General features: G+C 40.1%; 1 protein-coding gene across 1 annotated transcript in view; it reads left to right on the top strand.

Annotated features, from left to right (window-relative positions):
* Nucleotides 1-22636, top strand: part of DOK3 (docking protein 3) — a 543483-nt gene that overhangs the window by 435358 nt on the left and 85489 nt on the right. Inside the window, exon 3 of the mRNA XM_044069315.1 lies at nt 20826-20919. Within this exon, the coding sequence (XP_043925250.1) occupies nt 20826-20919 (94 nt within the window). The remainder of the gene's footprint in view (nt 1-20825; nt 20920-22636) is intronic.

The raw sequence follows: 22636 nt of genomic DNA on the forward strand, positions 1-22636 counted from the left end.
GGCCAGAGCCACGTGCACGTGGTCTCCTGGGGCGGTCTGATGACAGCACAGACCCAGCATTGCTGGGGCTGCTGCTGGCACTATGGGGCGGCGGCCCTGTTGTCATCTGCGATGACTGCCAGCTGCTGCTGTTGCTGGCATACACCCACGTCGACGCCTCAACCATCCACCATCGCCCTGGCTCATGGACATGTAGTTGTGGAACCGGTCTAATATGTCCCCACAACGTCTGTCTATGACATCGGTGAAATTACGGATGGCAGCCGCAATGTCACGCATACTGTCAGTCATGGCTGTGCGACATGCTGTCAGCTCCCTCAGACCCTGTCTGGTGTACTGTTCCATACGTGACTGTGCCTGCATGACAGCCCAAAACATAGCTGAGGTTGTAAGACCTCTGTGGGCACGTCTGACAGGGGCAGTATGCCCACGGATGCTCCCACGAGAACCCCTGGACATCTGTCTGTGTGGTACCATCTCAGGGCCATGCCCATGGCTGCTGTGTGGGGAGCATGTGCCACAGATACCACATTACCCTGGTCAATGCCCACTGTATCCTGTCCATCACCTAGGGACATTGGTGACAAAGGGTGTATTGGCAGGATAACTGTGCATTGATGGGGTTGACAGCTGTGTACTGTCAATTGGCTGACCAATGACGGACCCTGGCATACCTTCCTGTGCCATTACACAGATGTCATCATTATCAGTACCCATGGCACCTGATTCAGGTTCCCTGCTGCATGACACCAGAGCAGCACCAGAACCTGTGGGAGGGAAACAGGAAACACAGTTTACAATGTCTACACAATATTACCAGTGATGCACACATCCACACATGCACAGGTCCACACATGCACACATGCACAGGTGCACACATGCACAGGTGCACACATGCACACATGCACACATGCACACATGCACACATGCACACATGCACACATGCACACATGCACACATGCACACATGCACACATGCACACATGCACACATGCACACAGTTGCACACATGCACACATGCACACAGTTGCACACAGTTGCACACTACTCAGTATGCGAGATATCAACACACAGACACAGACACACCTGCATGCATACACAGAGCACTACTCAGTGAGCCTAATATTACTATTACTATCAAGACTATTAAAGGTATTGTTAATACACACTCACCAGCATGGATAGGCTGCATTGCTGTTACACCGGAGGGACCTGCAGAAGTGAGGAAACTAATGTCAGTGGGCACAACTGTGCCATTGTTACTGAGTATGATACAGGTCAGTAGTACAACAGTCGCCTTTCACAGGTCAGCTGCTGATATTGAGAATATCACACTTGCACATTAAATACTATGATGACAGCTACAAACCAAGGACACACCTCACACATGCATTAACTACCAGTGTACACAACAGTCAACTATACATATGGCATATTACCTGCACGCTCGTAGTCTTGCTGCTGCGTGGCTCCAGCCTCCATCATAATGCATGTCTGCTGCTGTTGTTGTTGTTGGCGGGCTGGAGCCACAACACTTATGAGTAGTCCCTCCAGTCTGGTGAGTGGGGATGTGTAGCCACCCCACCACCTGTGGCAACCTGTTGCCTGTGGATATCCGACGCACGCTGACGGACATTTCTGATTAAATCACTGCAGTGATGTCGTACCTGCTCATATGTCCTATTATGCGTGCCTATGTCATTTACCCGACGGACCAGGTCTTGCCACAGTGCAGCCCTCTCCTGCTGATTCTGGCTGGTGCGGGAAAAGAGTATTGCATAATCCCGCACCAGGCTCTGGTGTATCTCCTCATCCTCAGCTGCTGAGTAAGCTGGATTGCGCTGGTGAGCCATGGTCCTGAAAAAGGAAATAACATGATATCAGCAAAATATGTCAGCAGAATTTGGCACACATACTACACATGCTACTCGACTGTTGTGATACAACATATCTCACATATATAGCATCTGTCTGTCTATTGGTGGATACACATGTAAATGGCCAGGTATCAGTGCTCAGCCAACAACTGTGCAACAGTACCTGGCACACTCCATATGACATACTACCAAACCCCAGCAGTCAGAACACTGATTCAGGTCCAAAGCACCTCCTCACTCTGGGGTTTGTATCGAGGTACTGTATGGGGTACATCATCAACTACTGTGAGCTGACCACAAACTAATTGCCCTGGATATACATATCCCACCTCCACCACCAGCACAAACGACTATAGTGAATAACATTTCAAATGCAAACTTTACACTTTGTAACAGTGACATGGTATCCTTTCAGCCCACTGGGCCAGTGGAAGACACAACCCACAATGCTGACCCCTTCACAAATTATTTCTACGGACATCTCCGAGAATGCATGGATCATGCAATCCCATATAAGACCAAGACACTCTCCACAAAGGGACAGCATCCTGTCTGGTGGACCCCAGCCATAGACAGATTGTATAACAAAGATGGAAGCTACTGCAAGACAGAGCATAATTCCATAAAGGGAAGGCATGTCTGATCAGCACTAGTAAGGAGCTATTTTCTCACATACAAACATCCATGGGCAACTTTGAGAGGGAAATCAACAGGGACACTACAGATAACCACAAGGCCTTCTTCAGTTATGTTAGCAACCTGGTCAGAAACCCTCCACTATGCTCATAGTTAGTACACAACAACAAATAATTCCCTGAACCCACAGATATTGGCAACATTGTGGCAGACAGGTTCAGTGCAGGTTTCCCCCCTCCCTCTCCCCCAAAATAAGACATACTTATCCCAGCTGACTGTAACCTCCCTGTCATCACAGATGTCCAGGTGAGAGCCGCCCTCAGGAAAGCAGGATACACAACATGAATGGGACCTGATGGTACCCCGGTTGCATGCTACATGAACTCCAAGAGGAGCTAAACACACATATAGAAGTGCTATGTAACACTAGCCTGACTACAGGATATGTACCTGTACACTGGTGCACAGCAGCAGTGGTTCCACTACACGAAGGAGGCACCTCTACATACCAATACAATACAACACAATACAATACATTACAATACAATACAATACAATATGCTATTGCTCCTGGGACTACAGCAGCATACTGTTCTGCTACCCTGACCATTGTGACACATGTGATGTGATGGTACCTGCTGCTGTCAAACAGTTACACAGGGTGACTCATATGGCATATTACCTATCTGACTAACATTCAGCAGGGGTATGTGTGACATGTACTCATGGGGAGTCTTGCTTCTTAACGCTGTGTGGTTTATTGCAGGGTATGTCTTATCTGTGGGTAGGAACCTGTACCTCCACCATGTGCTCTCTATTGCAGTGTCACGGACGACACACAGCAGTCATTTAGGTTGTGGATGGTGTGAGGTGTTACTATGGTTGTTGGACATCTGTCATGGGTGTGACTTAAGTATGTAAATCCAGGAGTTGTAACCTCTATGTGGGTAGTATGTGTGTACTCTGTGGTGTTGTCAGTCACTGTGCATTGGTAATGTGTTTGAGTGCATTGTCACAGTGTTGTACATGTCACTGTGTCCTTCTCCATATCTGTAGCTGTCATGTGAGGTACATACCGTGGCAGCCATTATGTGGTGTGGAGGGGTACACTGACCTACATGTCCATAGCTGACACACCATGTCTGCTGACACATACCATGTGCAGGTATTCCAGGAATAGTGTGCCACTGTGAATATCATTGGGGGACTATTGTACACATTTATGACCCTGTTCACCCCTGACACATGCAGTGGTGGGCAGCCAATCACATATCTGGTGGTTACTGGTGTAGGTGATTTGAAATGGGGTATGGTACTCCAGTTTTGACACTGGTGTTCACTCCATGCCTTTGTCACCAGGCACCTGTTGCAATACATCTGTACACATGTGCCTCACTCAGAATATATATACATCTCTCTCTCTCTCTCTATATATATATATATATATATATATATATATATATATATATCTATATGTATATATATATATATATATATATATATATATATATATATATATATATATATGTCTGTATACATATACACATATATATATTGATGTACATATATTGCTATAGATATGGAGAGAGGGTGTGTGTGTGACAGAGAGGGGGTGAGAGTGACAGAGGGGGTGGGACAGGGGGAGTGTGAGATCGTCATATACAGTCATACCTGTAGATAGTCAGATCTGTCTGTCTATGTATATGTATCTACATATATCTATATCTGTATGTGTGTATTACATATATATGTTTGTACATATTCTATCTATCTACATCTGTCTATGTATTCCTACATCTCTCTCTATGTATGTATACATATATGCATATTATATATATATATATATATATATATATATATATATATATATATATATATATATATATACATACATACATATATTGACATACATACATATCCATATGATAGATAGGTATATCAACATGTTTGTTTACAAAACTGTATACACACACTAACATACTGCTAAACATACATAACTGTGAAACCTACTTTGTACATTGCACTACAACCTACATTCAACCTACATTGATATGTGCACATAGATGCTCTCACATACATATGTATGTACAGCCTTCACTGATAGTTGCTGTATGTCCCCTGCCCTTTGCACATCTTCATATACATATGGATACAGACCAATGACACATATGGAGGGTTCACAGTATGTAGACTTTTATAGTATTACTTTACATTACCTGTGTTTGTCACAGCTGCTTGTGTTGCCATCTGGTTTTGTGTCCTGCTGCTCCACTTGCCAGTTGTCAGCTTTCAAGTGGTTGTTGCTGACCGGTTTTGTTTGTGTATGTTTAATTTTTTTTCTCTGTCTCTCTCTCTCTCTCTCTGTCTCTCCCTACCTCCACAGGGTGCAATGAAAGTATTGCATGTGTGGACTGGGAGTACAGCATGCTTTTGTAGGTATCTGCATATGTCCATGTGATGGCCTCTGCACCAATTGTTAGCCAGCATTTGCTAATTGCATGCAGCCAGTTGTGTACTGATTGCAGTTCTCACTGTGATTTCAGGACAGTGCTATAAAAAGGTATGTGAGATAGGCATAGCCCTTTCAGATTTTAAGGGCAGGGACCATGCTGGTATGCTGTGGACACTGTTCTGTGAGTGTAAAGGTTAGTATCTCTCTCATATTTCCGGCTGTGTTGTAGATTAACATTTCTCCATTCATTTCTCCAGTTTCCTGTACTAAGTGTGTATGTACACTGACACCTAAGACTACTACTACTGTTAATGTGGGTGTGTGTGCTTTCCTGTGGGACATGTGGTGTAACTGGTGTATAGCAGTGGCTCTTGCACTTTGTTGCTATGGCTTCAATATTTGCCCTTTACATTCACTACTTGTATGCCTGCTAGGTGTCTTGACTGTAGTGTGTTGCTGTGGCTTTCCTATTTTCCATGTACATTCACACCTTGGAATGCTTGCTATATCTGCTAGGGTGTTACTGCATGCAGTGTGGTCTGGCCATGGTGTGGGCCTTGACATCTATTAGGGTATTTGAGTATGCTGCTGAGCAGGCCCCAGAGACTCTCAGGTGCATCTTTTATCTGCCTCATGGAATGGTACATATCAGTGGGGTACACCCATTAAATTGTCTGGTATTCTGCAGTTGTGACTGTGGGATAGCATGAGCATATGTATTACTACACTATTTCTGCCGTGCAAGTGGTGCATACTTTCAGTACTTCATAGTTACCATTGCATGTGTTGTAACACCTTTCTGCCTACTGTTTGTACATTTCACATGGAGTCTGTGGGGCATCCCTGTAACTCAGTCACTGTTGCTATGTCTAGGCTCTTAACTATTCAAATATGGCAGTGTCAGACCTCTCAAGTGTACAGATATTTGCAGGTTGTCCACATTTCTGCCTCATATTTTGGTCAATATCTCATGAACAGCTCTTTCTGGCAAATCACTCTGGGCTCAAGTCAGACTATAGTGACAAACATTTAAGTTTCAGACTTCATACCCTTCCAAACATCCAACAAAATGCAGAACCTGTTACTCTCTGAACTGTCTAAGTTTGTTGTAACATTATTTGGAATGTGTCCCTGTTTTTGGCCCTTTGCTCCACATATTTTATTACTTGGTCCGGATGTGTTCCTGTAAGAGGTTGTGGGGTATGGGCAGTGATTATCCTGCTGTGAGTATGTGTGTGGCTTGCAAGGTGCTACAGTGACATTATTACCTACTAGCTACCAACTAGCATGGCTGTTTCTGTTCACACACTACTATTATAGAAATCCACTAGATTTGACAGTAAATATACATGACATGCTTTGTGTACTACACATCCTATATTCCCTTTACATTCATTCCTACTATTACATGATATATTTATTGTAGCACAATGTTCTTATATAACAGTCATGGCTTAGTGGTAAGTCATGCAGACTACTGTTTCCAAGGTCCTGGGTTCGGGACTGACAGTGGGATTTTATTTTGCTTTTGAACAGACTACAGGACCTGTCATTCAGAGTGACTAAGGCACTTTTAAGCAGTTGTAACCGGGTTAGCGCTGGTTTGCGCGGAGCTCCCGCATGCGCACTGGCGTTCAGCTCTGCGCACACCCGCTTACAACCGCTTAAAAGTGCTTACTCTTGCGCACACCCGCTATTTTCTTTGAAAGAAATGAAAATGGGGAGACAGGAAAGTGGTGAAAAAGGGGTCACAAAGAGGGTAAGACAGTAGGGAAACAAGCTTGGGTTTTGCAGGAGGGATGTAGGTAAGGCCCATAGCTGCCCATTTCTTCATCAGCAACAGCTGTGCATATGTTTGTAATTTGGTGTGACATTTGAAACCTTCCACCCCTGAGAGAGGTGTAAGGACAACAATAATACTTGTTGTACAGCCAATTGTAATTGACAGTTTCCATGTCCAGCAGACATGTGTGCAAAATGGGCAGCTATGTATGGGGCGTAATTTTTTTGTGGGTACAGAGTGCCCTTTTTTTTTTTTTTCAGGTGAGAGTGGTATGTCAGGTAAAGGAAGTCGGTATAGCTGGGGAGGTAGGTTGGGTAGGTCAACAGACAAGACAAACAAGACGCATACAGGGGCGGTGTATGACATGTGTGGGGGGGTTACACAATTGACGGGGACGGATGTTTGGATATCTAGAGCCCATGAGCCCACAGATGGCAACAGTGGAACTGATATCCCCACCCATGGGCAGTTGCCACTGTGCCTTCACTGCCCAGGACGGGGCTGTGCTGGGGGCTGTGTAGGCCGGGCAGCAGGCATGCCCGTTAGTTGTGCCACCTGTGCCTCAAGCTGGCGTAGGGGCCCAAGAACAGCTTCCTGGATCTCCCTACGCACCACAGTCCGGACGCTACGGAGGGTGAGTGGTGGTTCTCCTCCGGCCACACTTGCAGAGGGGGGATGAGCCCCATCCCCTGCAGCGCTTCCACCCGCAGGTGGCACAGGGCCACCGGAGGAGGGTCCGGACTGGGCACTACTGCCAGGTGCACTCGCCAGCTGAGGTGGGAGAGGTGGGTCCGCTGGAACCCGCCTTCCCTGTCGTCCTATGTTTTGCATTATGTCATGACAGTTTGGGTTAGTAACATACAATACCATTCACAATTAGTTGTAACAGCATGCATTAGTATTCCCATTAACCAAACACCCAGATATTCAAACCATTGAACAGCAAGCATAACACATGCATAATTTGAACAGCAATACACAGTCCAACAACATGCAGGGTTGATTGATGGCAACAGGCCATCAGGTTTGGATGTATGAACAGGGCAGATGCATCAACGTACATGCAAATATGTATGACCCAACAGGACAAATGTCCAGGGGTGTTAATTGTGATTGCACATACCAATTTCACGTGGAATGGATTATATGTGGTTATAGGGTAGGGTGAAGAAAATTTAATTAACACCTTCAAATACCAATACATATGCTGTACATTTCTAATAGCTGCAGATATATACACACTACAGTTCTACCTACAGTTTCCTATGTGATAACTACTTCAAGTTGGTGATAGGAATGTTACTGCTACATCAATATACATTTTCATTTTTATTCATACACATTCATATCTGGCTCTGTTCAGCTACATCATCCTGCTACATTTGCTTTATATAGCTATAGACAACTGTGGATGTTTGGTATTTCAGACAACCATACTATCTGCATATTGCAGACTGAGAGCAACATATCCAGATTTTGGGATACACATTCCAGCTGCAGGAACATTTTGAACACATTTCGCAGTTTGGTTCTGCTTGTCACATTCATTTCATTCTGTACTGACTGCAGTATACTTTATTCAGGAGTTATTACTACTTTATTGGTGGATTCATAACTCTTTCTCACACTCTCTCACTTGTTTTATTTTTACAATTCAGGATGGTACTTACTTCTAGGCTTTATTGACATGTTTTACCTGTAGTTATTACAATCCTTTCCAACAGTCTCACTTCTGTCATGTTTCAGTATTTCAACAGGGATATATTTCACACATGTGTTTTACTCAGCTTCTGCAGCTGTACTTTTCAGCCTGCTGCAGGTTGTGTACTATTATATTACAGGTGGGACATCTTTATTTCAGACTTTATTTCAGACATTTTCATTTTTCTGTTTGGATTACAGACTGCAACACACTTTTGTAATCAAGCAATACTTGCAAACCCTCTTACACTGTTACTTGCACATTTTATTACTTAGTGACTACACTGCACTCTTTTGCTAACTGTCATACTTTTATATTTATTTACAGTTACAGGGAGAGGATTACTGACCTGCCTGGTGGCGCAACCGCACCAGCCTATCGCCATAGGCTCTACGGTTCACAGAACGGACACCTGCAGCTGTAATATAAATAAAGTAATATTGGAATACACATCTCCATAATATCAGCTAGGTTAATTTCTTACATAAATAATTAGATGTAACTTACTCAGTAGTGGGGCGTTGGGCATTTGCCGGGCCTCCTGGATCCAACGGTTCAGTTGGTCCTGCTTCCATCTCTTCAGGTCCGCATGGTGGTGACGGACCTGCTCACCAGTCCTTGGTATCCCTGTGGCACTGGTAAGATCATGAGCCAACCGGTCCCACGCCTCAGCCCTATATGCTCCCCACAGGACCTGGCCCTGCATGAGTTGGGCCTCATGATTGTGGACAAGGAGCCAAACCATATATTTGGACTCCTCAATGCCCCACCTCTGTGCTCGAAAGCAACTACCCTCACCTACACCTGACATTCTGGCTGCAAGTTGGTTCTACAATCGGTTATGCTGTGTATTCCGCCTATGGCGCTTATATATGCCGTTTTTCATCCACTTATCTGTGATTGGCCATTTTGGAATTGTATCAGCTTCACAAAACCTGCTTTGTCATGCTCCTCTTTCTATTCATTCCTATATATTTGCTATTACTGCATTTCTAAGTACAGCTGTCATGGCTTAGTGGTTCAGTACCTTGACTATGGTGCATGGTATCCTGGGTTCGAACCTGGCCACTGCTTTTTATATTTTATGACTGTCTACACAGGCTAGGAGGTGTGTCTGTGTAAAGGCAGTTTTGTTACAGCTTGCTCAACGTTGCCCGTCGGTTAGCTTGTTGGCGCGGCGCACAGCTCCGCACAAACGGGGTACGCTGGTTTACCCGTCATTTGGCTGTCAGCACGCATATTACGCTCAGCTCAGCTACGGGTACACAGTTTCAGCATGTTAAACCACTGCTCACCTTCAGGCACTCATTTTACACCTGTTAAACCACTGCTCACCTACGGGCAGATGCACTCAACTTGTTAAACTGTAGCTCAGCTATAGGCACATCTGGCATTTTTTATTATTTTGTTATCTCACATTTCTTCAAAATAAATGGCCCATTTCATTACATTTTACATAAAATATAATTTTATATGTGTACATATATGTCAGGGACTTGTTTTGTGCTTATTTCACTAAAAATAAAAATTGATGTTGTGGGGGCTCAAACCATGACTGCCTGCTCTTCAGCTGATGTCTCTACCACTACGCTATTGCTTTTTGGTTTACTTTGCATATTTAGTTCTTATATGCTTTTCCACTGACTACTAACTGTGGCTTAGCTACGGGCACGCCCACGCAAACGAGCACTCACGGGCAAACATCTTTACAATTTAAAAAAAATATAACATGTTCATTTATATATTTTATGTTCATAGTCTGTGGGGGCATGTGTTGTGTTGTGTTTATTCACATTTCCATGGACTCTGTTGTGGGAGTTTACTTTCGGGACTTTTACTCTTCTGGGGGCGTGTCCGTTTGCAGGGCTCGGCCTACGGACATGCCCCCTACTGTCTTCCATGGACCGTGTAAGCCTTAGGTGTGATTCAGCATGCCCTCATGCATATGCATGACATGCTGACGTCACACCGTTTAACTGTAGCCTCCGTATAAGCCTTGGAACTCTTACACGGAGGCTTTGTGAATCCTGCCCATGGTATATTTAGAGAGAAAACCAGGGTAGAGAAATTGATAGAAGTAAGGAAGTGAGTGAAGAAGGGAAAGTAAGCAGATGCAAGGTATGAATAGGTATTTGTCCACATTTGTGGATATAGTTTATCCTGGTGTTTAGCAAGAACAGACCCAGATTTTGATGGCTCCCACGCATACCTCTCAACCTTTTAGTGCAAGAAATATGGACAGAGCCTAAAATAATAGGGGACAATGGCAAAAAAAAAAAAATAGGGGACATATTTTAAATATTGCTCTTAGAAACTTAGAAAGTTGCTAAAAGAACAGGAGTTGTGTTAGCATACATTTTCTAAAGGATACAGTCTGAAATCTGAATGTATATCATTTAGTGACTTTACTCTTCAGTGATTTGTCTATGAAAATCTGGACAGCTGAGAAGTATGTAAAATAAATTACCAAAGGTCTCTTTTGTTACATCCATTAGTAACTACAAATGTATGACTTTATGCATGACATGGAATTTTAATGGTAGTCAGGCACTCCCATTTGTCTCATGAAAGTGTAACATCATTGGGCTAGTTGTCATGTTGTGTATATCTCTCAAGTGTTCAAAAATTCTAACATTTCTGGAAATGTGTCCTTTACAAAATTTTGGACATGATATGGTGGACAATTTGTAGCCACAGTGGGTGTTATAAGTGTATACCAATCTATCAAACATAAATATATCATTAGATCTAAACTAATTTTGTGACGTTGCAGAAGATTAAGTTACTCATGACCTTACCTCCTTTTGTTGAAATCACAGTTACTTTATCGTCAAATATATCTCTATAAAAGTGGGATGCTAATGGATAAGCCTGCCGCAGTTGTTAGTTTACTCATGTGCACATTTGAGCAGACATACAAGTGTGAAGACTTCTGTACTACTACTAATAATCCTATTTTATTGCTACTACCTTGATGATCTACTTCTTTGAAAGGAAGATATTGTTCGTTTTCAGGCATTTTTCGCTAGAGAATAATGAAATGATTTGAAATTTCATTTACAGATACATTTTCTTACACATAAACTGAACACTTGGATGTGAGATTGTGTGTTAATCATACTAAGTTTCAACTGAGTAAACCCATTGCCACTAATGCCTTCTTATTAGTATCTTGTACACATCTCAAACACTTGGTAGAGTTTGCCCATTATGAAAAACTTTTGTAAGCTAACAGGCTGTGATTTGAGAAACTACAGTTTGAATAAGTGGCCTCGGTCATTATGCTTAGACTTGAGGACAGTGGCTACTCTGATAAAATACCCTCTGAATCATACAGTATGGTACAAATGTTTTAAAGACAGTAAACAAACATGGTTTTGACCAGTTATGGCTGCAAGACATCTCCCTTACAGCAGGATGTATTGTTATTAGATATGCCCCGACTCACATGGGACAAAAGAGCAATTTGCAGGAAGCATAGGTTTATATCACAAATTATTCAGCTAAAAAATAATTGAGAAATCGAGAACAGCATATGAAAATTCATCACGACCTATGGGCAAGTTAGTCCATTCAGGAACTTTTCCCTTAAGCACAAATAATAAACATATTGAATTCAATGACTAGGTGTTCAATCTTACTTGTATGAAAATTTTTCAACACTGAACATCAGTATGCAAACAAGTTGTGATAAACATTACATTTGTTCCCTGCGCCGGTAATTTATGCCTTCAGCTGTTCCCATCCACGATTTATAGGACAAAGTTCTAGGTAAGGCAGAATTATAATCTGAAAAACCTTGACAGACATATGCAAAAACTCAAGAACCAGCCCACTAGCATTGCAATTTTATGAGATGTGTGAGACAGCCCACTCATTATAATTCTTTGTCATGTTTAAAGTCAGATATTCTAATGTACTGATGATTGTATTTGATTTGCTAACCAAGTTGTTCAACTGAGATGATGCTCCTTTTCACTGGAGGGCCTGACAAGACATATGCAAAAACTCAAGAACCAGCCCACTAGCATTACAATTCTGAGATGTGTGAGACAGACCCACTCATTATAATTCTTTATCATGTTTAAAGTCAGATATACTGATGTACTGATGACTCTATTGTATTTGATTTGCTAACCAAGTTGTTCAACTGAGATGATGCTCCTTTTCAATGGAGGCCCATGAGTATTGACTGCTGAAGGAGTCAAGTGCAGGACTACGGGATAAAAACTGTTGGAAGTTCACAGCCCTAGTCCACTGTGCTAAACTGCCAGACTAACCAATGTTCTTTTAAAATGAGAAGAAGTTTGCCTGACTTTTAAATATGACAAATTACAGCACAAAGGTGTGAGCAGTATAGAGGATTATGATTGGGTCTCCTCTCATAACCTGCTTATTATGTGTTTGAGACATGGATGCTAAGAAATTTACTTCGAGTGAAGCTCAAGAGGTGAATCTTGGTATCCATGTTGACAACATATAATAAAGGGTTATGATCGGAGATCCATTTGTAATTCCCTTATCCGCTCCATGTAGTAGTTATTACAGAAGACAAAAATGTGCTAATTGTTTTGCCAGCTTTCAAAGCTGTAAAGCACTTAGCAAGCACTGTCAGAAAGGCAGTAACACACTCTCTTATGTTAGGGACACATTACCAGCACAGACAAGAGGCAGAAACAAATTTGATTTTTATTTGGCCATTGTTGTTTGCAGATCGGCAGTGGCAGATTTAATTGCCAAGTGTGATAATCTTAACAAATAAGGCAGGGGGTGTCAACATTTGTTAAGATCTGGTCTCAAGCTATAGAAGCACTTAACAGATTTGTCTTTTTTCAAATATCAGAGCATAATCACTGCTCTCCATACACTACAAAGCTTTAATGAAACACTTGGCATACTATTTACCTATACAGATATTTATTTATTTACTTACTTACTCATTTTCCATGTGACAGTCTGTTATATTGTTCTTTGTCTCCCTCTAGTGCTCAGAATGTTTAGTGTTACCTTATTCTTAGAATTTTATTCCTTTTATTCTAGGATCTAGACTAGTTTAGTTTTTACTAGTTAATGAATTAATTGCTTGAAGCTATTAATACATGCTGCATTACTGTTTATTTACTTTTGATGCTGCAGTACTGTTTAATTAACCTCAAATGTTGTTACTGAGGCGCTTGCTGTTAGTAAAGAAAGAAAAAAATAAGAAAAAATAAAAAAACACACTGGAACTACGTCCAGCTTAGTGAATACATTAGTTGAATTTTAAGATGCGAGTCAACTTTCGCCATAAGTGGATGTATGCTCTAAGCCTAAAAATCCATGAGTATTCTTCCATATCAGTAATATGTATAATCTCACCTAAACTCAACTAAAACCTTCAAAATACAAAGCTTAAAATTATGTTGAATGCCACTATCAGCCTTATGCCTATACAATGCATTAGTAAGGACCTGTCTATTTATTTCAGATTTGTGATTACCAATACTCTTGTTTAAATTTCTGATTTATTTTACCAAGATAATAAGCCTCACAATGATCAAACAGAGCTAAATAAACTAAGTTTTTAGTATTACATTTACATAGGCTCATAGGATCATAAGATGATAGGAAATTACTAGGCTATTGATCCAGAGGTCATTTCAAGCCTAGCCATTTCAATCCAATGTAATGACTGCCTATGTCTAGGAGGGTTGCGGGCATTATTCCCAGTAAGAATTTACTGTGCATCATCGACTCGTCCAGTTTCCGTTTGAACAGTGTCATAGAGGTGCTCTGTTTCACATGAATAGGTAGCCCCACAGACTTGGTCATCCACAATTCTTTAGTTTTGGCCTGAACGTCTGAGACGTATATACCAAACAGTAGGGGGCTCAGCACTGATCCCTGTGGCATCCCACTGGTAACAGGTCTGCTGGGTGATATGGAGTCACCCACTTTGATATTGTGTGTCTGGTTTGTGACCCAGTTAGCAACCCATCTTACAATGAAGGGGTTTACATTCAGTTTGCTACGTTTATTGGTAATGCCTGAATGTGGGATTGTGTTGAAAGCCTTTGCCAAGTTGAGGTATGCTGTGTGCACAGATTTGCCCTCTTCAATGGCCCTGTTCACATTTTTGAAAAAATCCACAAAACGTAACAGGCAGGATCTGCCCATAACAAAGCCGAAGTGGATAGGATCCAGGGTTTGCAGGTCACCTTTGTCTTTACTTATGAGGTCCATAATGATATGTTCCATGGCCTTACAGATGAAGCTGGTCAGGCTTATGGATTTGTAATTCCCCGGGTCTGTTGCTAGACCACCTTTCTGGAGGAGAATAACTTGCTGTTCTCCATTCCGCAGGAACAAAATCTGTGGTTAGGCTATGATTGAAAAGGGCACTTAATGGTGACGCTAGTTCATGTTTTAGTCTTTTTAGAAGACAGCCTGGGATGCCATCTAGTCCCATAGAGGCTGTGTTTTTCCCTTGGACAAGGTTTTAATGACCTGTTCTTCAGATATGTAGGGTGTGGGGGGGTGGGGATTTGGGGCAAGGTTTGTGATAGATTTTCAGGAGATGGGGGGGGGTGAAATCTTTGCCAAACCTATCCACTAGCAGGTTTGCTATCTCTGTGGGGTCAGTGAGTGTGATACCATTGGTCACTAGTTCTGCATATGCCTGGGGCCTACCTTTTAGGCTATGTACATAGCTGTAAAAGGCCTTATGGTTATCCTTGGCTGTGCTAGTTAAGTTTTTCTCAAAGAGACCCTTAGAGGATTTGACAAGTTATCTTATTTGCCTGTTGAGGCTCAAGAGAGTGCTTTTCCATTGTTGGGGTGTCGCCTTTGTTTTCATGGACAGCAACCTTTTTGCATTTATTGCAAAGTTTGTTGATGCTGGATGTCCACCATGGTGGCTTATTTTTACTTGGGGCTCTGGCTTTGATTCTTTCTTGTACAGCCGAGTCTATACACTTATGCAAGTGATTGTACAGGGCTTTAGTGTAAGCTTGGGTGTAGTTAACACTTCCAATTGGGGGTGGGGCTCGGAATGCATTTATACCTTCACCTAGGAGGGTATAGTTTGCCTTGGTGAAGTTCTTTAGTCTGATTCTGCTCTTTGTGTGTTCTGGTGTTTGCGTCAGCTCATATGTGACTGATTTGTGGTCAGATTTAACTAATGAGAGTCCGATAGTTGTGGTAGTGCATCCGTTTGACATGTTAGTGAGGACAAGATCTAGTATGTTTGTTCCTCTTGTCGGGGTATGAATAATTTGTTCCAGGGCATTTGAGTTAACAAAATAAAGGAACTTTTGCAATAGCGGAGTAGGGCTAACATAGGTTTCCCAGTCATGCTCGTCATGACCCATGGAGTGGGATCTATAACTTGCTATGATTTGAATGGGGGGGATCTTACCCACCGTAACCTGAACTTGGAGTAACTCCATGGAGTTGTGCAGTCTAACTAGATGAGAGGTGAATTTATCTCTAATAATATAAATAGAAACACTGCCTTCTTTGGTTCTCACACATTCATTTTGTGGTCTGAATGTGTGGAAGGCATTGTAGCCTTGCAAGGCCAGGGTATTCTCTGAGACGTTGAATTAGGTTTCTGTGACTGCCCAGGCATCTACATCTTCCAGTGACAGAAGTGCTTCCAGGGTGTGCAATTTTTGGTTTAAGCTCCTAGCATTTAGCAGCAGGACCCTTGTTTTGTTATGATTGGCAAATTTCACATCGGTACTATGGGGGATGCAAGAGCCTTTGCCAGCAGTCAAAAGCCTAGAGGTGACAGGTGCAAACTGTCTTTGGCAAAGCAGCAAGGTTTGTCAACCATGGCTTCCCAGGTTGACAGGAACTGGGTCCCCACTGAAAGACACCAAAAACTAAGCCAGTTATTGAAATCAATCATTTTTGTTTATACTGTAGCATCATTGTAGGTGAGGGTAGTATGCTGTTCAAGGCTAGGGACATACCTGTCTGGGGCATGTACTCAGAGGGATCAATCATGTCTTTCTTTATATAGTCCAGTGAGGTACATCTCAAGTTGTTTACACCAACATGAACTATGACAATTATAATGGTAATTGTTGCTAAGAGACCTGAGTGCTTGCATGATCTGATGAATCCTGACACTGGACAGGCAGCTAACTGTAACTTTCTCCTTGTCCATCCTTGTGAGTGGGACATCCGTGTATCTCACTATTGAGTCTCCAATGAAAGAAAATTTGTGTTTTGAGTGTTACGCATTACAGACTTGGTAGGTGAGACACTGGTGTTGCTATGTGTCATGGGTGTTGTGGGAGCTGTGTTAGTCAAAGGCTCCATACCTCTCAACCTCTTACTGCAAGAAATCTGGATAAAACCCTACAAAATGGAGGGACAATGACCCAAAAATAGGGACAGATTTTAAATAGTGCTCTTTTAAACTTAGAAAGTTGCTAAAGTAACAGGATTTGTTTTAACATACATATTCTGAAGGATTTGAAGTCTGAAATTGAAATGAATGTCATTATTTAATGGCTTCAATCCTCAGATCATCCCAATGATTTGCCAGAAAACCACAAATTTTATGATGAACAGACCAAAGATATGAGCCAAAAATCTGGGCATTCTGCAAAACTCTGTACAGTTGAGAGGTATGAGTCATAGCAGTCTTGTGTTTTGGAGGTCTCTGGTATCTCCGTAGTTTTTTTGAGAGAACCTCCACGCATGTTCATTTTTGTGTTGGATGCATATTATGTATAAGAGTAGTGGTACTATGTGCATGTGTAGTGGTAGGCGGGTTAACAACCTTTTCTGTACTACTGTTTTAAATGCAAGAGAGCATGGGTTCAAGATTCTTGGTGCAGATACATCTCTCACACTCTATACTAGAGTGAATTATTAGTAGAGGGTTGTCGGTGTACATAAGGCAATTGCTACATTGCCTCAAGAGACCCAAATCAACAAGGTTGGCAGGAGCAACAAAGATGGTCCAACTGTCCATAATGCTAGGTTGAAGACTGTTGTCACTGGGGGGGCTTTTCAGGATCTATCAAGGAAGACCACAGTGGATGGATATTTTTGTCTGGGTTTTTTTTTTTTTTGCTTTGGTAAATTAATAGGTTTCAGCTCACTAGCAGTATTTCTTTGACTGGGAAGGTACTATGGATGAGGGCTTTATTCAAAGTTCTTACCACAAACAGAATGCTTAAAAGTTTTATTAGTAAAAATGTATTTGCAGTATGTACATCCTCCACATCTAAAGATACCATTCCTAGTGGTCTTAAATGGCATAGCAGTGTGAGGTTACTCCTTACAACATAAAAGTTGTTTCTGGTTAGAACTCCTTCTATACCCAAAATTTGGTTTATCTTAAACAGTTTGACTCAATTCAGGTATGTCTCGTAGACTGCGCCAGTATTTATTAATGATTTTCTTAACTGCAATGTATTCCTATTATAAGTCAGTAAGCATCTTTGTGTCTTGGTAGTGGGATGTACCTCTTTATTAACTACTGACCTATCTGAAAAAATAGGTCTCATCTTCCTTTGTCTTTGTCGTTTAACCTTATCACTTGTAGATTTTACATTCAACGTATCATAACCTCTATTTTTAAAATTAAATGATGTTATCTAATTGAATGTTCATCATCTCATGTAATGTGTTTAACCTCACTACCCCAGTGACATCTGATTCTGTACAACATTATTAAATATGAACTGTGAATGCATACTGTTTCTATGTAGGTATGAATTGTGTTAAGCAGGTTTTTATATAACTTAGTCTCCAGAGTACTGACAATATTTCCAAAAATCGTAATAGCTAAAAAAATTAGTACTATTACATGAAAAATTACATTTAAACCTCAAAAATGGTAATGCACTGGAGGTGTAATGATAGAATTCGTCAAATAAGTCAGCATCTCAATGCCATATAAAAAATAAATTATCAACAAAACAATGGTAAAACACAATGTTCTCCCTAAACCTGTTTTTATATGATAAAACAAACAGTTGCTCCCACACATACTTTATAATTTTTGCATAAGTGTTAGCTACATGTGAACCCATAGTCACACAATGCACCTGCTTATATAATTTCCTCTGAAATAAGAAAACATTGTTGGCTTAGACCAGCAGTAAAACTTGGCATAACAAATTTATGTGTGATTGACTGCATTCAGTGAAGTCAAGCAAAAACTCTTTTACAAAACGCATGCCTACATCATTTGGTATCACTATAAAAATAGAGTCCATATCCATAGTGGCAAAACTACAATCTTTTAAGCCATTCGGCAGTGAAGCTTCATAAAGTTGTAAAAAACTCACTGGTATCCTTAATAATTGTGCCAGCTATTTTGAACCCTATTCTAAGTTGTGTTTCTAAAAACTTTGAAATAGGTTTGGTTGTCCACACTCTAGCTGAGACGATCAGTCTCAGAAGTGGGACAGATAACGATTTATGTATTTTTGGTATGCTGCAAATAAAGGGCATTTTTGGGGTTTCAGTTTGTAAATAGTCAAACAAACATGTATCATTCTTTCCTTGATCTAATAACATCTTTAGAGTCCCCAAAAATCTCATTAATAATCATATGTAACTTAGGTCTACTTATGCATACATAGTCTTGGCTAGTAATATAGGTGCTTGTATCTAACATAACAACCACCCCCCTTATCGGCATTCTTAATTGTAATGTCAGATTATTTATTAAGGAATTTATAGCTGCATTCTCACTTGGTGTAAGATTATAAAACCTATTAATTTTTTGCATGCTATATAAATCATAGATTTTGCATTCCACAAGACTTGTACTATGGAATTAGTGTTAGGTATAAAAGTGCTGGAAAGCTTTAATATTTTTTCACTATTTTTCATCAGCCTGAGAACCAAACATTATTTTTAATTTCAATGTTCTTTCTTATAAAATATTTAAATCTGGATAAAGTTCTTGAAATGTCACTATATGATGCTGACACAAATGTAAGTCCTTTATCTAAAATGGACATCTTGTCTGCACGTAAGCCATGGATAAATTAAATAGTAATGAGTCTAATACATCATATGACTACACTTTATTGGATAGTGGTAAGTGTTCTTCGACTGGTGTCTGTAATGTGTTTTCTTTCTCCACGGTTGAGGTTCTGACATAGGAAGGGGTTTCTTTAAAAAAAACAAAACTCTATGGGATCCAGTGCTCAAACAGAACTAAGATCCATGAATGTTTGCTGCTGGTCCACTATTAAATTAGGTTTGACAGGTCGCTTAATGTAACATGCGTATTTCTCTGCTGTGACATCATAAAGGGCTCTAAAGCTGGTGGTGGTAATCCATTATTATTCAAAATTTCTGAAGAAGTGTTAGACTGCAGAAGTTCTGTGCTCAATGGTGCTAATCCATTCATATTCATTACAACCAAAGCGAGTGAGATTGCTATGTTGGACAACCTTGCTTCCTCCTTCTGGCCCATTCAGATATGTGTTCATTCAATGCGTCAGTATTGATTGGTGAATGCGCAGCTACAGTGGAATTTAAATATCTGTAGTAGTAAACTCATTCAAAAAACATGAAGTATTTTCTGATCTAACTGTTTTGCCATTAACCTAAGTGAACACATGCCCATTCTTAAAATTGTTCATGAGGGAGCTAGCTGTTAGTACATACACCTCCATTGATATTAAAATTGTCTTCCTATTTGCTTCCCTTTGTTAATGGCCATTGGTAGATTATTTCTAATTTTAGAACCACTCCAGATTTGTGTCTATTGATTGGATGTTCCAGTTATTGGACTGTATAATGGGCAGCATACCTTTCAACCTGTTAGAACAATAAATCTGGACAAGCCATAAATAAAAGTGGGAAAGAGGCTCAAAAATAGGGACAATTTCTACATTTTGCTCTTACAAACTTAGAAAGTTGATAAACTAAAATGTTTTGCAGTAGTATGAATTTTCTGAATAGTATGTCTGAAATTCAAATGTCTGTCATTATCTAACTTCAGTCTTTAATGATTTGTCACTAATTTGCCAGAAAACCACAATTTTATGAAAAATGGACCAAAAATATAAGGCAAAAATCTGGACATACTGCAAAAATCTGTACAGTTGAGAGGTATGATGGGCAGTGAGTCATCCTACTCTATGTTTCTGAAATAAGAACCCTATTATAAGAAAAATAATTTTGATGTGTAATGAAATTATGTTGTTTTCTAAATATACATTAGGTGAGTTGTTCATATTTCTGTACTTTCTGCAATAATTCTTAAGATCTTGATATATATATATATATATATATATATATATATATATATATATATATATATATATATATATGATTTCTATGGATGTGCTATGCCTTTTTTTCACAATCCTGACTATGTAAGGCTCATGCTTGTATATTTTATATCTTTCAGAATGTGGATGAAAAACGAACACAGTCAGCAAACCCAGATAAGAAAGAAACGTTGAAAATGGAAGACAACACAATTTATACACCATGGTCTGAAGGTAACATTAAATAATAATTTGGGAGTCCACATTCTGATGTGGTTGTTGTGCAGATTGTCAGAAAAGTAATATATTGGTATGTTAGATAACGAAGAATTGTTGCAAAGCCACTGAGTAACATAATGGCCAAATTAAGTAGGTGAAGTTATCCTTATTTATCAAGGATGCCTGTTGCATAGCCACAAAATGAACAGCACCAGAACTACTAAATGTAGGGATTTTAACTTCACATGTCATTTAAAAAGGACATGTGGGAGGTACAGGTATGTATCTCAGAGAATCCCCATTCTCTAGAATAGGTTTCCCATCCATGTGAAGAAGTGCCCTTCCATAACCCTATTCAAGCACAACCTGGACCAGTAGATAAAAAATCAAAAATTTACCCCTGCTCTGACACCTATGTTTCTGATGGGCAGAGGGATGGTTATACTTTAGAAAACTGCCAACCAACTACATCAGCAATAGATAAAATTGAACATGAACGGATGAAAATTTTGAAAAATAAAAAAATGTTTTATGGTCAGTGATACCCCCACTCCCCTGCTACTTATATATCCCAACTCTGAGTTCACACAACAACAGGCAAAACCCTTCTCCCCACTGTGCATTAAATGCTGGCATTGTACCATTGTACTACAAAGGTACCTTTTGATACAAAGAGGCACCTAAAAAACTTTCAATGTACTGGCCGTGTGACCAAACTATATATATATATATATATATGTGTGTGTGTGTGTGTGTGTGTGTGTGTGTGTGTGTGTCTGTGTGTGTGTGTGTGTGTGTGTGTTGTGCGTGCATGTATAAAATGTACAAAATAAATAAATAAATAAAACAGGTAAAGTGTAAGGATGTCATACTTGTATTTTTCTATGAAGTATTTGTTGGTTAAATTTGAAGTGTCAGAATACATGAAAGCTTGAAACAAACAGATAACTTTCATTTGCAAATTATCTGTGAAAGAACAATACCTACAATACTTTCCTAATCTAATACTTCACATTTTTCACTCCCAAATGATGTTATTTCATTCAGGAATAGGTTAATTTTTACCTCTTTTTTCAAAATCCTGTTTGCCTTGAATAACATCAAAGAACATGAAAATTCAGTATTTAAAATAATACTGTTCTTATAGTTCTGAAATTCTGCATCCCAAGTGTTCTTATTACCTTATTCTTCTTAATTTGATTCCATGACAATGCATATCATTATATCTTATTAAATATTTTATCTTTATGGCATTCATTCTTTCGGCTTTTTCCGGTTAGGGGTCGCCACAGTGGAACTCCGGTCTGCTAATAATTGGTAGTGGATTTTTAAGTACCGGGTTACAAGCCCTGATGCACAAACTTCAACAAAGGCACACCCCATTCACGTATGCCTCCACACAGAAGATGCTCTAGCTGAGAATTGAACGGGACAACATCTTGCTATGAGGCGACAACGCTACAGCAGCACCGCCACCTCAGTATTATATATATATATATATATATATATATATATATATATATATATATATATATATATATATTTATATATATCTATATTAGATTCATATGCTTATTTGCTTATCATAGTTGATTCTTTAAATGCATAACTGGAGGAATGAGTTGATGCTTCTTACATGAAACACTAATTTGAAAGACCATCTTGCATGTCATCTCCTTTTATTCAATAATATCCTAATTCCTTATGAATCTTTCTGATATTTCTTGTAATA

This window comes from Protopterus annectens, chromosome 4.part0, assembly GCF_019279795.1.
Source record: "Protopterus annectens isolate FY-2018-M chromosome 4.part0, PAN1.0, whole genome shotgun sequence".
In the NCBI taxonomy this organism is placed as follows: domain Eukaryota; kingdom Metazoa; phylum Chordata; order Ceratodontiformes; family Protopteridae; genus Protopterus; species Protopterus annectens.